The 22,615-nt window shown below is 51.7% G+C and overlaps 1 protein-coding gene across 14 annotated transcripts in view; it reads left to right on the forward strand.

Moving 5' to 3' along the window:
* The window catches only part of LOC112235584 (tensin), a 249,505-nt gene that overhangs the window by 20,879 nt on the left and 206,011 nt on the right, over positions 1–22,615 (forward strand). Inside the window, exon 2 of one of the 14 annotated variants that reach the window (XM_042323800.1) lies at positions 12,574–12,920. The exons of 12 other annotated variants lie outside the window; for them this stretch is intronic. In XM_042323800.1, coding sequence (XP_042179734.1) covers positions 12,867–12,920 — 54 coding nt within the window. In that variant the 5' untranslated portion in view covers positions 12,574–12,866. Of the gene's footprint in view, positions 1–12,514; positions 12,921–22,615 lie in introns of those variants that run through there. One more of the 14 variants, XM_042323799.1, reaches the window with a different exon arrangement.

Genomic DNA, 22,615 nt, shown 5'->3' on the forward strand with positions numbered 1-22,615 from the left:
CCTGTAGATATCAGTGTGTATGTGTGTCCTGTAGATATCAGTGTGTGTATGTGTGTCCTGTAGAAATCAGTGTGTGTGTGTGTCCTGTAGATATCAGTGTGTATGTGTCCTGTAGATATCAGTGTGTATGTGTGTCCTGTAGATATCAGTGTGTGTGTGTCCTGTAGATATCAGTGTGTGTGTGTGTCCTGTAGATATCAGTGTGTATGTGTGTCCTGTAGATATCAGTGTGTGTGTGTCCTGTAGATATCAGTGTGTGTGTGTGTCCTGTAGTGTGTGTGTGTGTCCTGTAGATATCAGTGTGTATGTGTGTCCTGTAGATATCAGTGTGTGTGTGTGTCCTGTAGATATCAGTGTGTATGTGTGTCCTGTAGATATCAGTGTGTGTGTGTGTCCTGTAGATATCAGTGTGTATGTGTGTCCTGTAGATATCAGTGTGTGTGTGTCCTGTAGATATCAGTGTGTGTGTGTCCTGTAGAAATCAGTGTGTATGTGTGTCCTGTAGATATCAGTGTGTATGTGTGTCCTGTAGAAATCAGTGTGTATGTGTGTCCTGTAGATATGTGTGTCCTGTAGATATCGTGTATGTGTGTCCTGTAGATATCAGTGTGTGTGTGTCCTGTAGATATCAGTGTGTATGTGTGTCCTGTAGATATCAGTGTGTATGTGTCCTGTAGATATCAGTGTGTATGTGTCCTGTAGAAATCAGTGTGTATGTGTGTGTCCTGTAGATATCAGTGTGTATGTGTCCTGTTGTCACGTTCTGACCTTTATTTCCTTTGTTTTTGTATTTATTTAGTTGGTCAGGGCGTGAGTTGGGTGGGCAGTCTATGTTTGTTTTTCTATGTTTTGGGGCATTTCTATGTTTCGGCCTAGTATGGTTCTCAATCAGAGGCAGGTGTCATTAGTTGTCTCTGATTGAGAATCATACTTAGGTAGCCTGGGTTGCACTGTTTGTTTGTGGGTGATTGTCTATGTTGTAGCTTCACGGTTGTCATTTGTTTATTGTTTTGTATACAGTGTCAGTATTTTCTTTATTAAAGATTTACCATGGACACTTACCACGCCGCATTTTGGTCCGACTCTTCATCACCACTAGAAAACCGTGACAGAATCACCCACCACCAACGGACCAAGCGGCGTGGTAAACAGCAGCGACGACAGCAGCAGCAGCGGCAACAACAGCGGCCAGCATCACAGGACTCCTGGACATGGGAGGATGTATTGGACGGCAAGGGTTGCTACACCTGGGAGGAGATCCTGGCGGGAAAGGATCACCTTCCATGGGAACAGGTGGAGGCAGCTAGGAGAACAGAGGCAGCCGGAGAGAGGAGCCGGCGATATGAGGAGGCAGCACGGCAGTGCGACAGGTACGAGAGGCAGCCCCAAAAAATTTTTTTGGGGGGGCAGACGAGGTGTGGTAGTGAGCCAGGTAGCAGACCTGAGCTCACTCCTCGTGCTTATTATAAGCAGCGCATTACTGGTCAGGCACCGTGTTATGCGGTTAAGCGCACGGTGTCGCCAGTGCGCGCCCATAGCCCGGTGCGCTATAGGGCAGCCCCCGAAAGTGCCGTGAGAGTGTGGGCATCGAGCCAGGGCGTATGGTGCCTGCTCAGCGGGTCTGGTCGCCGGTACGCAGGTTGGGTCCAGGTTATCCTGCGCCGGCTCTGCGTGCTGTGTCTCCGGGCGCTGGGAGGGTGCAGTGCGTCCTCTGCCTGCGCTCCGCTCGTGCCGGGCGAATGTGGGAGTGGAGCCTAAGGGAGAGGTGCGTGTAGTAAGCACTAGATCTCCCGTGCTTACCCACAGCCCGGTTCAACCTGTGCCTGCACTCTGGAGGGTCCGGGCTAGAGTAGTTGTCCAGCCTGGGGAAGTGGTGCCAAGGTTGCGCACCAGAGCTCCAGTGCTCCCCCACAGCCCGGTCCTTCAGTTGCCTCCTTTTAACACCAAGCCTCCTGAAGGTCTCCCCAGCCTGGTGGTTCCTGTGGCAGCCCCACGCACCAGGCTGTCTCTCCGTCTCCTCCCTGCAGGTGGTCCTGTCTGTCCGGCGCCGCTGCCGGAGTCTCCCGCCTGTCCGGCGCAGCTGCCGGAGTCTCCCGCCTGTCCGGCGCTGCTGCCGGAGTCTCCCGCCTGTCCGGCGCCGCTGCCGGAGCCTCCCGCCTGTCCGGCGCCGCTGCCGGAGCCTCCCGCCTGTCCGGCGCCGCTGCCGGAGCCTCCCGCCTGTCCGGAGCCTCCCGCCTGTCCGGCGCCGCTGCCGGAGCCTCCCGCCTGTCCGGCGCCGCTGCCGGAGCCTCCCGCCTGTCCGGCGCCGCTGCCGGAGTCTCCCGCCTGTCCGGCGCCGCTGCCGGAGTCTCCCGCCTGTCCGGCGCCGCTGTCGGAGTCTCCCGCCTGTCCGGCGCCGCTGCCGGAGTCTCCCGCCTGTCCGGCGCCGCTGCCGGAGTCTCCCGCCTGTCCGACGCCGCTGCCGGAGCCTCCTGCCTGTCCGGAGCCTCCCGCCTGTCCGGAGCCTCCCGCCTGTCCGGCGCCGCTGCCGGAGCCTCCCGCCTGTCCGGCGCCGCTGCCGGAGCCTCCCGCCTGTCCGGCGCCGCTGCCGGAGCCTCCCGCCTGTCCGGAGCCTCCCGCCTGTCCGGCGCTGCTGCCGGAGCCTCCCGCCTGTCCGGCGCCGCTGCCGGAGTCTGAGGCGCCAGAGCCCGTCAGCCCAGAGGCGCCAGAGCTTCTGCCCCTCTGTCCAGAGCTTCTGCCCCTCTGTCCAGAGCTTCTGCCCCTCTGTCCAGAGCTTCTGCCCCTCTGTCCAGAGCTTCTGCCCCTCTGTCCAGAGCTTCTGCCCCTCTGTCCAGAGCTTCTGCCCCTCTGTCCAGAGCTTCTGCCCCTCTGTCCAGAGCTGCCCCTCTGTCCAGTGGGGTCATTGAGAGGGGTGGCCATGGTGAGAAAGCCACGGAGGCGGACAATAAGGCGGACTAAGACAATGGTGAAGTGGGGTCCGCGTCCTGCGCCAGAGCCGCCACCGCGGACAGACGCCCACCCAGACCCTCCCCTATAGGTCAAGGTTTTGCGGCCGGAGTCCGCACCTTTGGGGGGGTACTGTCACGTTCTGACCTTTATTTCCTTTGTTTTTGTATTTATTTAGTTGGTCAGGGCGTGAGTTGGGTGGGCAGTCTATGTTTGTTTTTCTATGTTTTGGGGCATTTCTATGTTTCGGCCTAGTATGGTTCTCAATCAGAGGCAGGTGTCATTAGTTGTCTCTGATTGAGAATCATACTTAGGTAGCCTGGGTTGCACTGTTTGTTTGTGGGTGATTGTCTATGTTGTAGCTTCACGGTTGTCATTTGTTTATTGTTTTGTATACAGTGTCAGTATTTTCTTTATTAAAGATTTACCATGGACACTTACCACGCCGCATTTTGGTCCGACTCTTCATCACCACTAGAAAACCGTGACACCTGTAGAAATCAGTGTGTATGTGTGTGTCCTGTAGATATCAGTGTGTGTGTGTCCTGTAGAAATCAGTGTGTGTGTGTGTCCTGTAGATATCAGTGTGTATGTGTGTCCTGTAGAAATCAGTGTGTATGTGTGTCCTGTAGATATCAGTGTGTATGTGTGTCCTGTAGATATCAGTGTGTATGTGTGTCCTGTAGATATCAGTGTGTATGTGTGTCCTGTAGATATCAGTGTGTGTGTGTGTCCTGTAGATATCAGTGTGTGTATGTGTGTCCTGTAGATATCAGTGTGTATGTGTCCTGTAGATATCAGTGTGTATGTGTGTGTCCTGTAGATATCAGTGTGTGTGTGTCCTGTAGATATCAGTGTGTATGTGTCCTGTAGATATCAGTGTGTATGTGTCCTGTAGATATCAGTGTGTGTGTGTCCTGTAGATATCAGTGTGTATGTGTGTCCTGTAGATATCAGTGTGTATGTGTGTCCTGTAGAAATCAGTGTGTGTGTGTGTCCTGTAGATATCAGTGTGTATGTGTGTCCTGTAGATATCAGTGTGTGTGTGTGTGTCCTGTAGATATCAGTGTGTGTGTGTGTCCTGTAGATATCAGTGTGTGTGTGTGTCCTGTAGATATCAGTGTGTGTGTGTCCTGTAGATATCAGTGTATGTGTGTCCTGTAGATATCAGTGTGTATGTGTGTCCTGTAGATATCAGTGTGTGTGTGTGTCCTGTAGATATCAGTGTGTGTGTGTCCTGTAGATATCAGTGTGTGTGTGTCCTGTAGATATCAGTGTGTAGTGTGTATGTGTCCTGTAGATATCAGTGTGTATGTGTGTCCTGTAGATATCAGTGTGTATGTGTGTCCTGTAGATATCAGTGTGTGTGTGTCCTGTAGATATCAGTGTGTATGTGTCCTGTAGATATCAGTGTGTGTGTGTCCTGTAGATATCAGTGTGTGTGTGTCCTGTAGATATCAGTGTGTGTGTGTCCTGTAGATATCAGTGTGTATGTGTCCTGTAGATATCAGTGTGTGTGTGTCCTGTAGATATCAGTGTGTATGTGTCCTGTAGATATCAGTGTGTGTGTGTCCTGTAGATATCAGTGTGTGTGTGTCCTGTAGATATCAGTGTGTATGTGTGTCCTGTAGATATCAGTGTGTATGTGTGTCCTGTAGAAATCAGTGTGTGTGTGTGTCCTGTAGATATCAGTGTGTATGTGTGTCCTGTAGATATCAGTGTGTATGTGTGTCCTGTAGATATCAGTGTGTATGTGTCCTGTAGATATCAGTGTGTATGTGTGTCCTGTAGATATCAGTGTGTGTGTGTGTGTCCTGTAGAAATCAGTGTGTATGTGTGTCCTGTAGAAATCAGTGTGTATGTGTGTCCTGTAGATATCAGTGTGTATGTGTGTCCTGTAGATCAGTGTGTATGTGTGTCCTGTAGATATCAGTGTGTGTGTCCTGTAGAAATCAGTGTGTATGTGTGTCCTGTAGATATCAGTGTGTGTGTGTCCTGTAGAAATCAGTGTGTATGTGTGTCCTGTAGATATCAGTGTGTATGTGTGTCCTGTAGATATCAGTGTGTATGTGTGTCCTGTAGATATCAGTGTGTATGTGTGTCCTGTAGATATCAGTGTGTATGTGTGTCCTGTAGATATCAGTGTGTAGTGTGTCCTGTAGATATCAGTGTGTATGTGTGTCCTGTAGATATCAGTGTGTATGTGTGTCCTGTAGATATCAGTGTGTATGTGTGTGTGTAGATATCAGTGTGTATGTGTGTCCTGTAGATATCAGTGTGTATGTGTGTCCTGTAGATATCAGTGTGTATGTGTGTCCTGTAGATATCAGTGTGTATGTGTGTCCTGTAGATATCAGTGTGTGTGTGTCCTGTAGAAATCAGTGTGTATGTGTGTCCTGTAGATATCAGTGTGTATGTGTGTCCTGTAGATATCAGTGTGTATGTGTGTCCTGTAGATATCAGTGTGTATGTGTGTCCTGTAGATATCAGTGTGTATGTGTGTCCTGTAGATATCAGTGTGTATGTGTGTCCTGTAGATATCAGTGTGTATGTGTGTCCTGTAGATATCAGTGTGTATGTGTGTCCTGTAGATATCAGTGTGTATGTGTCCTGTAGATATCAGTGTGTATGTGTGTCCTGTAGATATCAGTGTGTGTGTGTCCTGTAGAAATCCTGTGTGTATGTGTGTCCTGTAGATATCAGTGTGTATGTGTGTCCTGTAGATATCAGTGTGTGTGTGTCCTGTAGATATCAGTGTGTGTGTGTCCTGTAGATATCAGTGTGTGTGTGTCCTGTAGATATCAGTGTGTGTGTGTCCTGTAGATATCAGTGTGTGTGTCCTGTAGATATCAGTGTGTATGTGTCCCAGTGTCCTGTATGTGTCCTGTAGATATCAGTGTGTATGTGTCCTGTAGATATCAGTGTGTATGTGTGTCCTGTAGATATCAGTGTGTGTGTGTGTGTGTCCTGTAGAAATCAGTGTGTGTGTGTGTGTCCTGTAGATATCAGTGTGTGTGTGTCCTGTAGATATCAGTGTGTGTGTGTCCTGTAGATATCAGTGTGTGTGTGTCCTGTAGATATCAGTGTGTATGTGTCCTGTAGAAATCAGTGTGTATGTGTGTCCTGTAGATATCAGTGTGTGTGTGTGTGTCCTGTAGAAATCAGTGTGTGTGTGTCCTGTAGAAATCAGTGTGTGTGTGTCCTGTAGATATCAGTGTGTGTGTGTCCTGTAGATATCAGTGTGTGTGTGTCCTGTAGAAATCAGTGTGTATGTGTGTCCTGTAGATATCAGTGTGTGTGTGTGTGTCCTGTAGAAATCAGTGTGTGTGTGTCCTGTAGAAATCAGTGTGTGTGTGTGTGTGTCCTGTAGAAATCAGTGTGTGTGTGTCCTGTAGAAATCAGTGTGTGTGTGTGTCCTGTAGAAATCAGTGTGTGTGTGTCCTGTAGAAATCAGTGTGTGTGTGTCCTGTAGAAATCAGTGTGTGTGTGTGTCCTGTAGATATCAGTGTGTGTGTGTGTGTCCTGTAGAAATCAGTGTGTGTGTGTCCTGTAGAAATCAGTGTGTGTGTGTGTGTCCTGTAGAAATCAGTGTGTGTGTGTCCTGTAGAAATCAGTGTGTGTGTGTGTCCTGTAGATATCAGTGTGTGTGTGTGTCCTGTAGAAATCAGTGTGTGTGTGTCCTGTAGATATCAGTGTGTGTGTGTGTCCTGTAGAAATCAGTGTGTGTGTGTGTCCTGTAGAAATCAGTGTGTGTGTGTGTCCTGTAGAAATCAGTGTGTATGTGTGTCCTGTAGATATCAGTGTGTGTGTGTGTGTCCTGTAGAAATCAGTGTGTGTGTGTCCTGTAGAAATCAGTGTGTGTGTGTGTCCTGTAGAAATCAGTGTGTGTGTGTGTCCTGTAGAAATCAGTGTGTGTGTGTGTGTAGAAATCAGTGTGTGTGTGTGTGTCCTGTAGAAATCAGTGTGTGTGTGTGTGTCCTGTAGAAATCAGTGTGTGTGTGTGTCCTGTAGATATCAGTGTGTGTGTGTGTGTCCTGTAGATATCAGTGTGTGTGTGTGTGTCCTGTAGATATCAGTGTGTGTGTGTGTCCTGTAGATATCAGTGTGTGTGTGTGTCCTGTAGATATCAGTGTGTGTGTGTGTGTCCTGTAGATATCAGTGTGTATGTGTGTCCTGTAGATATCAGTGTGTGTGTGTGTGTCCTGTAGAAATCAGTGTGTGTGTGTGTCCTGTAGAAATCAGTGTGTGTGTGTGTCCTGTAGATATCAGTGTGTGTGTGTGTGTCCTGTAGATATCAGTGTGTGTGTGTGTGTCCTGTAGAAATCAGTGTGTGTGTGTGTCCTGTAGAAATCAGTGTGTGTGTGTGTCCTGTAGAAATCTGTGTGTCGGTGCTGCTTCATTAATCTCTTTGTGCCTGTGGGACTCTCCTGAACTCTAAAAGGGGGCCATCCTCTTACCCTCTCCTCGCCCCTCCTCTTACCCTCTCCTCACCCCTCCTCTTACCCTCTCCTCACCCCTCCTCTTACCCTCTCCTCACCCCTCCTCTTACCTTCTCCTCACCCCTCTCCTCGTCACACACAGCACCGACAGCTCAATGTCAACTGCTGTGCTGCCACGCTGTATGTGTCCCCCTGGTTTTTAGTCCTTCATGGTCCTCACTCACACACTGTCTTGCCTGCTCTCTCTCTCTCTCTCTCAGACACACTGGCTTGCCTGCTCTCTCTCTCTCTCTCTCTCTCTCTCTCTCTCTCTCTCTCTCTCTCTCTCTCTCTCTCTCTCTCTCAGACACACTGGCTTGACTGCTCTCTCGCTGAGACACACTGACTTGCCTGCTCTCTCTATCAGACACACTGACTTGCCTGCTCTCTCTCTCTCAGACACACTGACTTGCCTGCTCTCTCACTCAGACACACAGTCTTGCCTGCTCTCTCTCTCTCAGACACACTGACTTGCCTGCTCTCTCACTCAGACACACAGTCTTGCCTGCTCTCTCTCTCTCAGACACACTGACTTGCCTGCTCTCTCTCTCTCAGACACACTGACTTGCCTGCTCTCTCTCTCTCAGACACACTGACTTGCCTGCTCTCTCTCTCTCAGACACACAGTCTTGCCTGCTCTCTCTCTCTCAGACACACTGACTTGCCTGCTCTCTCTCTCTCAGACACACTGACTTGCCTGCTCTCTCTCTCTCAGACACACTGACTTGCCCTCTCTCTCTCTCAGACACACAGTCTTGCCTGCTCTCTCTCTCTCAGACACACTGACTTGCCTGCTCTCTCTCTCTCAGACACACTGACTTGCCTGCTCTCTCTCTCTCAGACACACTGATTTGCCTGCTCTCTCGCTGAGACACACTGACTTGCCTGCTCTCTCTCAGACACACTGACTTGCCTGCTCTCTCTCTCTCAGACACACTGACTTGCCTGCTCTCTCTCTCAGACACACTGGCTTGCCTGCTCTCTCTCTCTCAGACACACTGACTTGCCTGCTCTCTCTCAGACACACTGACTTGCCTGCTCTCTCTCTCTCAGACACACTGACTTGCCTGCTCTCTCTCTCTCAGACACACTGACTTGCCTGCTCTCTCTCTCAGACACACTGGCTTGACTGCTCTCTCTCTCTCAGACACACTGGCTTGCCTGCTCTCTCTCTCTCAGACACACTGGCTTGACTGCTCTCTCTCGCTCAGACACACTGATATGCCTGCTCTCTCGCTCAGACACACTGACTTGAGGGGTTCTTATATTTGTCCTATTTCACACATATACACGTGTGTGAATTGGAAATATGTTTTTTTGTTGTTGTGCATATCCCAACTCTCCCTGAGACATCCTCAGAGAGTGGGGTGAGACACCCTCTGAGAGTGGGGTGAGACACCTCTCAGGGTGGGGTGAGACACCCTCTGAGAGTGGGGTGAGACAACCTCGAGAGTGGGGTGAGACACCTCTGAGGGTGGGGTGAGACACCTCTCAGGGTGGGGTGAGACACCTCTCAGGGTGGGGTGAGACACCCTCTGAGAGTGGGGTGAGACACCCTCGGAGAGTGGGGTGAGACACCCTCTGAGAGTGGGGTGAGACACCCCCGGAGAGTGGGGTGAGACACCCCCGGAGAGTGGGGTTAGACACCCTCTGTGAGTGGGGTGAGACACCCTCTGAGGGCGAGGTGAGACAACCTCTGAGATTGGGGTTAGACACCCTCTGTGAGTGGGGTGAGACACCCTCTGAGGGCGAGGTGAGACAACCTCTGTGAGTGGGGTTAGACACCCTCTGTGAGTGGGGTGAGACACCCTCTGAGGGCAAGGTGAGACAACCTCTGAGAGTGGGGTTAGACACCCTCTGTGAGTGGGGTGAGACACCCTCTGAGGGCGAGGTGAGACAACCTCTGTGAGTGGGGTTAGACACCCTCTGTGAGTGGGGTGAGACACCCTCTGAGGGCGAGGTGAGACAACCTCTGAGAGTGGGGTTAGACACCCTCTGTGAGTGGGGTGAGACACCCTCTGAGGGCGAGGTGAGACAACCTCTGAGAGTGGGGTCACATCCACAGTCAGCCATTACCAACCCTGGTGTAATTACTTGCTGCCCTATACATGCTTGTCTGCTACCTCTCTCTCACACACACACACTGGCTTGCCCGCTCTGTCCCCTTTCCTCCTCCCCTCGGTAATATCATAATAGTCCAACCTCTGTAACAACGGCTTGTTATAGCTTGTCCCTCCCTGTGTGCTTGTCCCTGTAATGACGCTGTGCTGTGACATCAGTCTGTTCTGTGTGTTTGGTGTTGTGTTCTGTTTGATACATACAGCCAAGTGTTCCAGGATCACACAGCTCTGACCAGAGGAAAAGAAGAAACATGACTGGACGTTAGAGGTGACCGCTACAGAACCACTGTACCACTGTTAACAGCTCACAACGCCAAGGGGTGTGTGTGTGTGTGTGTGTGTGTGTGTGGGGTTGTGTGTTTGTGTGTGTGGCAGGGGGGATTGTGTGAGGGGTTTGTGTATGTGTATGTGTGTGTGTGTGTGGCAGGGAGGGTTGTGTTGTGCAAGTGTTTGTGTGTGTAGGTGTTTGTGTGTGTAGTGAGGGTATGGGTGGTGAGAGGAGGGGGGTCTGGTGAGGGGATGTGTGGTATGATGAGGGGAGGGGTTGTGTGGTGTAGGGAGGGGAGGGGGTGTGTAGGGTAGGGTTGTGTATGTGTAGGGTAGGGTAAGGTTGTGTGTAGGGTAGGGTTGTGTAGGGTAGGGTAGGGTTGTGTATGTGTAGGGTAGGGTTGTGTGTAGGGTAGGGTAGGGTTGTGTATGTGTAGGGTTGAGTTGTGTAGGGTAGGGTAGGGTTGTGTACGTGTAGGGTAGGGTTGTGTAGGGTAGGATAGGGTTGTGTATGTGTAGGGTAGGTTTGTGTACGTGTAGGGTAGGGTTGTGAGTAGGGTAGGGTTGTGTATGTGTAGGGTAGGGTTGTGTGTAGGGTAGGATTGTGGATGTGTAGGGTAGGGTTGTGTGTGTATGTAGGGTAGGGTTGTGTGTGTGTGTGAAGGGTAGGGTTGTGTGTGTAGGGTAGGGTTGTGTGTGTAGGGTAGGGTTGTGAGTAGGGTAGGGTTGTGTATGTGTAGGGTTGTGTGTGTATGTAGGGTAGGGTTGTGTGTGTGTGTGTGAAGGGTAGGGTTGTGTGTGTGTAGGGTAGGGTTGTGTGTGTGTAGGGTAGGGTTGTGTGTGTAGGGTAGGGTTGTGTGTGTGAAGGGTATGGTTGTATGTAGGGTAGGGTTGTGTGTATAGGGTAAGGTTGTGTGTGTGTAGGGTTGTGTGTGTGTGTGTGTAGGGTAGGGTTGTGTGTGTAGGTTAGGGTTGTGTAGGGTAGGGTTGTGTGTGTAGGGTAGGGTAGGGTTGTGTATGTGTAGGGTAGGGTTGTGTGTGTGTGTGTACCAGTCAATAAGCTACCAGTCAATAGGCTACCAGTCAATAAGCTACCAGTCAATAGGCTACCAGTCAATAAGCTACCAGTCAATAAGCTACCAGTCAATATGCTACCAGTCAATAGGCTACCAGTGAGGCAAGTGCCGCTGGCTGCTGGTAAGCTCTCTTGACTTGGACATACATTTTTGCCAACACATGGCTAACCTTTGTTTAACCAGCTAAACAGATGCTCTTAGTGAAAATGTGTTTGGAGTCACCTTTCTAGCTAATAGGCTATTACAATCCCTCTTCCAATTATAATGTGGGGAGGTCAAAGTAATGAAAAACTACCAACCAAATCTGTTCATTTTAAATGTTGATAACGTCTCCTTGCTATTATCATTCAGCTGGTGATAAGACAACACAACACATGTTTGTTTTGTTAACGTATGATGAGGGTCCCTGGGTTACCGGTTTGCCTGGGAGGTGGTCTCTGGACAAGAAAAGGTGGAAGAACCCTGTTTAAGTCCCTTATAGAAGTCACGTACTGTACATGAGTACCTTGAACATCTCAGGTTGTCTGTGGTTACTCAAAGATTGGCTTTCACATCAGATTCCTGTTTCTTCCTGGGGATCCGGGCGAGACATTGTCGGCAGCGGGCGGCCATGTTGACTCTTTAGAGTGATTGCTGCCCCACTGTTTCTGATGATGATCTGGCACGAAATGGCAAACTAGCCCTGCTGGTTTCTGTCATGTTTAATGAGCTGTTGTCAGGCCTGGGCCCTGTCCCACGCCCCTGGCTCCTGGCATAGAGAGGGGATGACTGAGCTGATGACTGGGCGTGGCTAGCGCAGGGGCCGGGGGCGGGGCTAGAGCAGGGGCCGGGGGAGGGGCTAGCGCAGGGGGCCGGGGTCAGGAGCCGGGGGCAGGGACCGGGGGTAGGGACCGGGGGCAGGGGCTGGGGCTAGGGCAGGGGCTAGGGCAGTGGCTGGGGCAGGGGCTAGGGCAGTGGCTGGGGCTAGAGCAGGGGCTAGGGAAGGGGCTAGGGCAGTGGCTGGGGCAGGGGCTAGGACAGGGGCTGGGGCTAGGGCATGGGCTAGGGAGATGGCCGGGGCTAGGACTGGGGCTAGGGCTGGGGCTAGGGCCGGGACTAGGACAGGGACTAGGGAAGTGGCCGGGGCCGGGGCTAGGGCCATAGCTGGGGCTAGGGCAGTGGCTGGGGAAGGGGCTAGGAAAGGGGCTAGGGCAGGGGCTGGGGCTAGGGATGGGTCTAGGACAGGGGCTAGGGAAGTGGCTGGGGCTAGGGCAGTGGCTGGGGCTAGGAAAGGGGCTGTGGCAGGGTCTGAGGCTGGTGATAGGGCAGGGGCTGGGACTGGGGCTAGGGCAGGGGCTGGGGCTCGGGCAGTGGCTGGGGCTAGGGAGGGGCAGGGACTGAGGTTGGTGGTGGGGCTGGGGCTAGGTTAAGGGCTAAGTCTGGGGCTAGGGCAGGGGCTAGGGAAGGGGCTGGGGAAGGGCAGGGGCTGGGGCTAGGGAAGGGGCTGGGGCTAGGTTAAGGGCTAAGTATGGGGCTAGGGCAGTGGCTGGGGCTAGGGCTGGGGCTGGGGTAGGGCTGTGGAAGGAGCTGGGGCAGAGGCTGAGGCTGGGCCAAGCCGGGGAGGCCTGAGCACCTCGTCAATGATCAACAGGGAAGTAAGGAGGCCTTCCCAGAGGTGCCAAATGAACCTTAACCTTTTTTTCACAGGAACAACAAGGAAGGCGAAAGGAAAGAACAACATACATGGACACATCATCAGACACTCCACACCAGGCTTCCAGCATGTTCTCTTGACATATTGTGACATGACCCTCAAGCGTGTTGCTTCTGGCTATAGATGAAGCGTTCAGTGGTGTGTTTTCCTTTCCCCTAATCTTGCTGTCCGGAGGATTTTGTCAAGAGAAAGCCTTCATTTCTGAGTTGTTGTCTACTGGACAGAACTGAGGAAAGGACAGAGATCTAATAAAGGCAATGCTGTGTGTTTGGACTATCTGGGCTGGATGAGAGCTATTGGATCAGCCAGTGCTGCACCCCCTGCTATGCTAGTCTGGCTGGTAAGTATCCTCTCCGTTTTTATCAGGGACAATTAAAAAGACAAGAACTGTAAAAATGCCAATTAGCTAACAACTCATCGTCATTGTTTTTGACACATCAGCAAAGGCATCACGCAAGTCCTGGTGTGGCATTTTTTGTGTTGCTGTCTTGATGTGATTTCATCAGAACTCTGCTTTGTGTTGGATGTAAAGGCCGAGACAGTTCAGTGACAGTGTGTGTAGCCACAGAGATCATATTCAATTATAACAAGTCATTCTATGGTGTGTACACTTTACACTCCTTCCAAATCCATTTGGTACTGTAAGTCTGCCTCTGCTCTAGTCATGTAGCTAGCATATCTCTCAAGAAGCAACCTTACATTTCAGTTGGTACCATTCAATATCATTATAAGACATCCCGTGTAACATATATATATATTACACTATAATAATCAGAAGGCAGGTTTTGCTACATTGTTTTGAAGACTGTAGTGTTCTGTGCTGTTATATAATCCCATTCTCTGCCTCCTGTCTGGGTTGTTCCTCTCCTGTCTTTCTCTGCCTCCTGTCTGGGTTGTTCCTCCTGTCTTTCTCTGCCTCCTGTCTGGGTTGTTCCTCCTGTCTTTCTCTGCCTCCTGTCTGGGTTGTTCCTCCTGTCTTTCTCTGCCTCCTGTCTGGGTTGTTCCTCTCCTGTCTTTCTCTGTCTCCTGTCTGGTTTGTTCCTCCTGTCTTTCTCTGCCTCCTGTCTGGGTTGTTCCTCTCCTGTATTTCTCTGCCTCCTGTCTGGGTTGTTCCTCTCCTGTCTTTCTCTGCCTCCTGTCTGGGTTGTTCCTCCTGTCTTTCTCTGCCTCCTGTCTGGGTTGTTCCTCTCCTGTCTTTCTCTGTCTCCTGTCTGGGTTGTTCCTCTCCTGTCTTTCTCTGCCTCCTGTCTGGGTTGTTCCTCCTGTCTTTCTCTGTCTCCTGTCTGGGTTGTTCCTCTCCTGTCTTTCTCTGCCTCCTGTCTGGGTTGTTCCTCTCCTGTCTTTCTCTGCCTCCTGTCTGGGTTGTTCCTCCTGTCTTTCTCTGCCTCCTGTCTGGGTTGTTCCTCTCCTGTCTTTCTCTGCCTCCTGTCTGGGTTGTTCCTCCTGTCTTTCTCTGCCTCCTGTCTGGGTTGTTCCTCTCCTGTCTTTCTCTGTCTCCTGTCTGGGTTGTTCCTCTCCTGTCTTTCTCTGCCTCCTGTCTGGGTTGTTCCTCCTGTCTTTCTCTGCCTCCTGTCTGGGTTGTTCCTCTCCTGTCTTTCTCTGCCTCCTGTCTGGGTTGTTCCTCCTGTCTTTCTCTGCCTCCTGTCTGGGTTGTTCCTCTCCTGTCTTTCTCTGCCTCCTGTCTGGGTTGTTCCTCCTGTCTTTCTCTGCCTCCTGTCTGGTTGTTCCTCTCCTGTCTTTCTCTGCCTCCTGTCTGGGTTGTTCCTCTCCTGTCTTTCTCTGCCTCCTGTCTGGGTTGTTCCTCTCCTGTCTTTCTCTGTCTCCTGTCTGGGTTGTTCCTCTCCTGTCTTTCTCTGCCTCCTGTCTGGGTTGTTCCTCCTGTCTTTCTCTGCCTCCTGTCTGGGTTGTTCCTCTCCTGTCTTTCTCTGCCTCCTGTCTGGGTTGTTCCTCCTGTCTTTCTCTGCCTCCTGTCTGGGTTGTTCCTCCTGTCTTTCTCTGCCTCCTATCTGGGTTGTTCTCTCCTGTCTTTCTCTGTCTCCTGTCTGGGTTGTTCTCTCCTGTCTTTCTCTGCCTCCTGTCTGGGTTGTTCCTCCTGTCTTTCTCTGCCTCCTGTCTGGGTTGTTTCTCCTGTCTTTCTCTGCCTCCTGTCTGGGTTGTTCCTCCTGTCTTTCTCTGCCTCCTGTCTGGGTTGTTCCTCCTGTCTTTCTCTGCCTCCTGTCTGGGTTGTTCCTCCTGTCTTTCTCTGCCTCCTGTCTGGGTTGTTCCTCTCCTGTCTTTCTCTGCCTCCTGTCTGGGTTGTTCCTCTCCTGTCTTTCTCTGTCTCCTGTCTGGGTTGTTCCTCTCCTGTCTTTCTCTGCCTCCTGTCTGGGTTGTTCCTCCTGTCTTTTCTGTCTCCTGTCTGGGTTGTTCCTCTCCTGTCTTTCTCTGCCTCCTGTCTGGGTTGTTCCTCCTGTCTTTCTCTGCCTCCTGTCTGGGTTGTTCCTCCTGTCTTTCTCTGCCTCCTGTCTGGGTTGTTCCTCCTGTCTTTCTCTGCCTCCTGTCTGGGTTGTTCCTCCTGTCTTTCTCTGCCTCCTGTCTGGGTTGTTCCTCCTGTCTTTCTCTGCCTCCTGTCTGGGTTGTTCCTCTCCTGTCTTTCTCTGCCTCCTGTCTGGGTTGTTCCTCCTGTCTTTCTCTGCCTCCTGTCTGGGTTGTTCCTCCTGTCTTTCTCTGCCTCCTGTCTGGGTTGTTCCTCCTGTCTTTCTCTGCCTCCTGTCTGGGTTGTTCCTCCTGTCTTTCTCTGCCTCCTGTCTGGGTTGTTCCTCTCCTGTATTTCTCTGCCTCCTGTCTGGGTTGTTCCTCCTGTCTTTCTCTGCCTCCTGTCTGGGTTGTTCCTCTCCTGTCTTTCTCTGCCTCCTGTCTGGGTTGTTCCTCCTGTCTTTCTCTGCCTCCTGTCTGGGTTGTTCCTCTCCTGTCTTTCTCTGCCTCCTGTCTGGGTTGTTCCTATCCTGTCTTTCTCTGCCTCCTGTCTGGGTTGTTCCTCCTGTCTTTCTCTGTCACCTGTCTGGGTTGTTCCTCCTGTCTTTCTCTGCCTCCTGTCTGGGTTGTTCCTCCTGTCTTTCTCTGCCGACCGGCTGACTATCAAAGTATCATAGTACAAGAGGTTCCACTCTGTTATTGTCACGGATCATTGGATCACTGGATCACCTCTGTGTTGACAGATTCCTTCTTGACATGGCTGTCCAATCAAAAGGCTGCGATGGGATCAGATTGACTCCTTGAGGTGCTTGTGTTGTTTTGTTCACCCAGTCAAACAGGAGAACAGGGCCCTGGATCAAATGTCTCTTGTTTAGATAGGAATGCTTTCTTCTTTTTTCCAGAACAGGTAGTAAAACAAAAGATAATTTATATCTATATCTCCCAGGTAGATAAAACAATTCCCTCCACAATGCATTCCTAAGTAATTACAGTCTTCTTACCATACGGGTTAACAAACACTTATGGTATTGAGAAATGTCCTCTTGTTTTGAGTCAACTGTATTGTTAAAAAACTATGGCATGTAATGTTCTTCCAGTGCTGCTGAATGCTGGTCCTGGAGACCTGTCACGTTCTGACCATAGTTCTGTTATTTTATTCTTTGTTTTAGTATGGTCAGGGTGTGAGTTGGGGTGGGCAGTCTATGTTTGTTTTTCTATGTTGGTTTCTGTTTCGGCCTGGTATGGTTCTCAGTCAGAGGCAGGTGTCGTTAGTTGTCTCTGATTGAGAATCATACTTAGGTGTCCTGGGTTTCACTTTTGGTTTGTGGGTGTTTGTTTCCGTGTGAGTGTTTGGGCCACACGGTACTGTTTTGCTTTTCGTTTTGTTCACATCGTTTATTGTTTTGTATTTCAGTGTTCCGTTCGTTTCAATTAAAAATCATCATGAACACTTACCACGCTGCGCTTTGGTCCTCCTCTCTATCTCCAGACGACATCCGTTACAAGACCAACAGGTTTTACAGGGTTTTGTTCCAGCTCAGCACTAACACACCTGACTCGGTGGATGAAGGGGGGGCTTGATGGTCAGTTGATGAGTTGAGTCAGCCATGTTAGTAGGACTGGGCTGGAACAAAAGCCTGCACCCTCTGTGGGTCTTCAGGACCGGGATGGCAGATCAATGTTTAAACATGCTAGTGTTTCCTGTTATTGTTGGGCTGGAACATGCCTGTACCCTCTGTGGGTCTTCAGGACCGGGAGCAGGATGGCAGATCAATGTTTAAACATGCTAGTGTTTCCTGTTATTGTTGGGCTGGAACATGCCTGTACCCTCTGTGGGTCTTCAGGACCGGGAGCAGGATGGCAGATCAATGTTTAAACATGCTAGTGTTTCCTGTTATTGTTGGGCTGGAACATGCCTGTACCCTCTGTGGGTCTTCAGGACCGGGAGCAGGATGGCAGATCAATGTTTTAACATGCTTCTGTGCTGTGATCAGCAGAACGATGGTGCAGAGTGACGATGCTGTGCTGAGTAGAACATGAGCGTGTTTAATGGGCTGCAGTCTGGACTGCTGTGCTGCACTGGCACTGAGAACAGAGAGAGAGAGAGAGAGAGGGTGGGAGGGAGATGGGGATGGAGGAGAGAGAGGGTGGGAGGGAGATGGGGATGGAGGAGAGAGAGACAGTGGGTGGGAGGGAGGGAAATGGGGATGGAGGAGAGAGAGAGAGAGAAAGAGAGAGTGAGGGTGGGAGGGAGATGGGGATGGAGGAGAGAGAGAGAGTGGGTGGGAGGGAGATGGGGATGGAGGAGAGAGAGAGAGAGAAAGAGAGAGTGAGGGTGGGAGGGAGATGGGGATGGAGGAGAGAGAGAGAGTGGGTGGGAGGGAGGGAAATGGGGATGGAGAGAGAGAGAGAGAGAGAGTGGGTGGGAGGGAGGGAGATGGGGATGGAGGAGAGAGAGAGAGAGCGGGTGGGAGGGAGGGAGATGGGGATGGAGAGAGAGAGAGCGAGAGAGAGGGTGGGAGGGAGATGGGGATGGAGGAGAGAGAGAGAGAGAGAGAGAGAGGGTGGGAGGGAGATGGGGATGGAGGGAGAGAGAGAGAGAGAGTGGGTGGGAGGGAGGGAGATGGGGATGGAGGAGAGAGAGAGAGAGGGTGGGAGGGAGATGGGGATGGAGGGAGAGAGAGAGAGAGAGAGAGAGTGGGTGGGAGGGAGGGAGGGAGATGGGGATGGAGGAGAGAGAGAGGGTGGGAGGGAGATGGGGATGGAGGAGAGAGAGAGAGAGAGTGGGTGGGAGGGAGGGAGATGGGGATGGAGGAGAGAGAGAGAGGGTGGGAGGGAGGGAGGGAGATGGGGATGGAGGAGAGAGAGAGAGAGAGAGAGAGTGGGTGGGAGGGAGGGAGATGGGGATGGAGGAGAGAGAGAGGGTGGGAGGGAGATGGGGATGGAGGAGAGAGAGAGAGAGAGTGGGTGGGAGGGAGGGAGATGGGGATGGAGGAGAGAGAGAGAGGGTGGGAGGGAGGGAGGGAGATGGGGATGGAGGAGAGAGAGGGTGGGAGGGAGATGGGGATGGGGGAGAGAGAGGGTGGGAGGGAGGGAGATGGGGATGGAGGAGAGAGAGAGAGAGGGTGGGAGGGAGATGGGGATGGAGAGAGAGAGAGAGAGAGAGAGAGAGAGAGGGTGGGAGGGAGATGGGGATGGAGGAGAGAGAGAGAGAGAGAGAGGGTGGGAGGGAGGGAGATGGGGATGGAGGAAAGAAGGAGAGAGAGGGTGGGAGGGAGGGAAATGGGGATGGAGGAGAGAGAGAGAGAGAGAGAGAGAGAGAGAGAGAGAGGGTGGGAGGGAGATGGGGATGGAGGAAAGAAGGAGAGAGAGAGGGTGGGAGGGAGATGGGGATGAAGGAGAGAGAGAGAGAGAGAGAGAGAGAGAGAGAGAGAGAGAGAGAGAGAGAGAGAGGGAGGGAGGGTGGGTGGGGGAGGGAGGGAGATGGGGATGGAGGAAAGAAGGAGAGAGAGAGGGTGGGAGGGAGATGGGGATGGGGGAGAGAGAGAGAGAGAGAGGGTGGGAGGGAGGGAGATGGGGATGGAGGAGAGAGAGAGAGAGAGGGTGGGAGGGAGGGAGATGGGGATGGAGGAGAGAGAGGGTGGGAGGGAGGGAGGGAGATGGGGATGGAGGAGAGAGAGAGAGGGGGGAAGGAAGGAAGAGAAAAAAAGAGAATAGAGAGAGAGAGAAGGGAGGGAAGGAGGGATGTGTGAGAGAGAAAGAGTGAGAGAGGTAGGGTGGGATGGGATGGGAGAGAGAAAGAGAGGAGGGAAAGAGAGATAGAGAGGAGGGAGGGAGGGAGGGGAGAGAGAGAGGTAGGGTGGGATGGGATGGCAGAGAAAGAGAAAGAGAGGAGGGAAAGAGAGATAGAGAGGAGGGAGGGAGGGATGGGAGGGATGGGAGAGAGAGAGGAGGGAGAGAGGGATAGGAGAGAGAGCGAGAGAGGGGGGGAGGGAGGGAGGGATGGGAGAGAGAGAGAGAGGGAGGGATGGGAGGGAGGGAGGGAGGGAGGGAGGGAGAGAGAGAGAGAGAGGAGGGAGGGAGGGATGGAGAGAGAGAGGAGGGAGGGAGGGATGGGAGGGAAGGAGGGATGGGAGAGAGAGAGAGCGAGAGGAGGGAGGGAGGGATGGGAGAGAGAGAGGGGAGGGGAGGGAGGGAGGGATGTTGGAGAGAGAGAGAGAGGAGGGAGGGAGGGATGGGAGAGAGAGAGGAGGGAGGGAGGGATGGGAGAGAGAGAGGAGGGAGGGAGGGAGGGAGGGAGGGAGGGAAGGGAGAGAGAGAGAGGAGGGAGAGAGAGAGAGAGAGGAGGGAAGGAGGGATGGGAGAGAGAGAGAGAGTACATCCAGGCCAAATGAAACTGTCATTGTTTCAGGCCTTTCTGTCTTTTTTCTCACGCACATATACGCACTCGCTTCATCACACTCTCTCTCTCTCTCTCTCTCTCTCTCTCTCTCTCTCTCACACACACACACACACACACACACACACACACACACACACACACACACACACACACACACACACACACACACACACACACACAGGTTAGCAGTCAGGTTAGCACCTGTGCGGGCTGATAAAGTGTGTAGGAGGGCGATGAAGGTCAGCAGACGCCACAGCCAGTGTGTGTGTGTGTGTGTGTGTGTGTGTGTGTGTGAGTCACCAGAGAAAACATTGATGGAAACGAGAGGAAAAGGCATTTTGGAGTTACTTTCTCATTGTGTCTTTTTACAGTAACATACAGCCTTGTCTTTCTGCCAGCGGCAGTGTGCTGTAACTCTGCTGTCTGTAAAGAATGTGTCCTGGGCTGATGTTGCCTTGAGGTCACAGATCTAGGAATGTAGGATCTGGGAAACAGACCTTAGATTAGTGTCCTGCCTTCTATCCTGCCTTCTACTCAGCCTGGAAGTGCTGTGGCATTAAAGATGAAGTTGGACTGGTACCCTCCCACTCTAATGACCTTCATGGGAGGAGGGACTGAGACCACTCACTGCCAGGGGAAAGGAGGGACTGAGACCACTCACTGCCAGGGGAAAGGAGGGACTGAGTCCATTCACTGTCACGGAAAAGTAATGAAGCCAATTAGGATAGAAGAAGGGGAGAGAAGAGGAGAGGAAAAGAGGGGAGAGGAGGAGTAGAGGGAGAGGAGAGGAGGAGTAGAGGGAGAGGAGGGGAGGAGTAGAGGGAGAGGAGAGGAGGAGTAGAGGGAGAGGAGAGGAGGAGTAGAGGGAGAGGAGAGGAGTAGAGGGAGTGGGGATGAGGAGTAGAGGGTGAGGAGGGGTAGAGGGAGAGGAGAGGAGGAGTAGAGGGAGAGGATAGGAGGAGTAGAGAGAGAGGAGAGGAGGAGTAGAGGGAGAGGAGAGGTGAAGAAAGGAGGGTAGGGAGAGAAGAAGGAGTAGAGGGTATGAGGAATGGGCGATCTATCCCTCTACTATCACGTTCCACCCTGTCTGTCTCTCAGTGCTCCCATCCTTCTCCCTTCCCTCTCTCTCTCTCTCTCCCTCTCTCTCTTCTCTCTCTCTCTCTCTCTCTCTCTCTCTCTCTCCCTCTCTCTCTCCCTCTATCTCCCTCTCTCCCTCTCTCTCCCTCTCTCTCTGTCTCCACATAATCCTCTTTTGTTTGACTCTGTCATACTATTTCTGCTTTTTAATCTGGATAATTAGGCTTATACCTCTCCCTGGTTGTTCCTCTCCCTTAGACAATAGTGGAATAAAGTACAAAATAATGTTCCTATTATGGAACAATCATTATTTCATCTCACCATCAGTTATTTTCTGGGTGTATTTTTCTAATCTTGGCAGTGTTTTAAATTGTATTATTACTTTTTAAAATCCAACATTCAACCTTGAGGTAATGACATGCCCGCTACTGATTGACAAGAGCCAATTGGATCATTCTTAGCTAATTGTAATTCTGTCGTTGTTGAGACAGGATCCATGCGGCCATTGGACTGACTTCACCAATGTCAGTGGGCGAGTGCATCTCCATGCTCTAATCTGGCTTCCTCTCCCTGTCTCTTTCATCGCTACTGATCTGAAAACACAGGATAGGTCAGAACAATGTGGAGGGAATTTGCTCCCAGCCGTCCATTTCTCTGGGATCAGTGCAGATGAAGGAAAGGAGACGAGGAGATGAGAGGAAGGGTAAGACCATCGGGACGCAGCCTCGATCGGTCCGTTCCAGAGTTTTCTCAGCTCTGTAGCGCTGCCAAGCTCACTGCTCGGCAACCGCAGTCTAGTTAAAAGGATTAGACACGGCTTACATAAACGGCTCCCATGGCAACCACGCGCCACAGCCAGGCAACCGCGGAGGGAGGAGCCACCACCACCTCTCATCGTGTGCCATTGGTCAGGGCATCTGTATATCTAAGTGTTTTCTACATTTTCTGACTGTCTCCATACCCGCCATGTTGGAATGGGCTATTAAACACTAGATGGAAACGTGGGTACTTTTTATATACTCTATATTATAGAGACCAAAGCATTGAAATCTTGAACTGCATCAACAGCCGCCGTAGGTAGCAAACAACTACCCTTTCTTTGACAGAGACTGATTCTGACCATTCCCCCCCATATATGGACTCAAAAGGTAGTACACTATGTAGGGAATAGAGTGCCATTTGGGATGCAAGCCATGTTGCCATCTTAGTGGAGAGATGCACTGCCCACGGAGGTTCCAGTTTATTCAGCCCTGCTACTACGCTCCATTGTCTGACTCTAGAATGCTTCCCAAATGGAACCCTCTTCCTATTTAGTGCACTACTTTTGACCAGAGCCCATATAGGATGCCATTTGTGACGCATCCCACCATGTGTGCTGTCTATGTGTGTTTGCTGGTGCCTGCTGTCTGCTGCAGGCCTGCTCCTGATAGGCTGGCTGCTTGGCATGGATGGTTGAAGTGTGGCCCCGCTGGATGCTGGCCTTTAGAGGGCTTCATTTCCCACCACACCCTCAGGGGACGCCACATTGCTCAATGCCTTTCATGGCTGCTGCTGTGAAGGAGAGCACAGGTCTCTACGGACGCTCCCGCTCACTCTCTCTACAGCCAGTATGTCACTCTCGCTGTCTTTTACGCCTCTCTCTCTCTCTCTTTCTGTCGTCTCTCTCTGTTTATTGCTCCTCTCCCTGTCCTCTCTTTCTCTCACCATCTCCATCATGCTCCTCTCTCCCTCCCTCTCTCTCTCTCTCCCCCCCTCTCTCTCTCCCCTCTCTCTCTCTCTCTCTCTCTCCCTCTCTCTCTTTCTCTCACCATCTCCATCATGCTCCTCTCTCTCCCCCCCCTCTCTCTCTCTCTGCCCCCCCTCTCTCCCCTCTCTCTCTTCTGTGGTTCAGGATGGGGAGGTTGAGTGGGTTTCCTTTTGTTGTCCTCCTGTCCTTGCCGTACCGTGTGCTGTCCTGTCTTGTCTTGTGGTATCCAAGCCTTTCAGCCCAAAGCTACAGACATCTTCAACACAGAAACAAAATATGACCAATGACTCCTGTTCTGTTCTGTCTGTCCTCCTTCCTCCCACCCCTCCTCCCTAACTTCCTCATTCTCCTTCCG

The sequence above is a fragment of the Oncorhynchus tshawytscha genome, linkage group LG07, assembly GCF_018296145.1.
Source record: "Oncorhynchus tshawytscha isolate Ot180627B linkage group LG07, Otsh_v2.0, whole genome shotgun sequence".
NCBI classification, from domain to species: domain Eukaryota; kingdom Metazoa; phylum Chordata; class Actinopteri; order Salmoniformes; family Salmonidae; genus Oncorhynchus; species Oncorhynchus tshawytscha.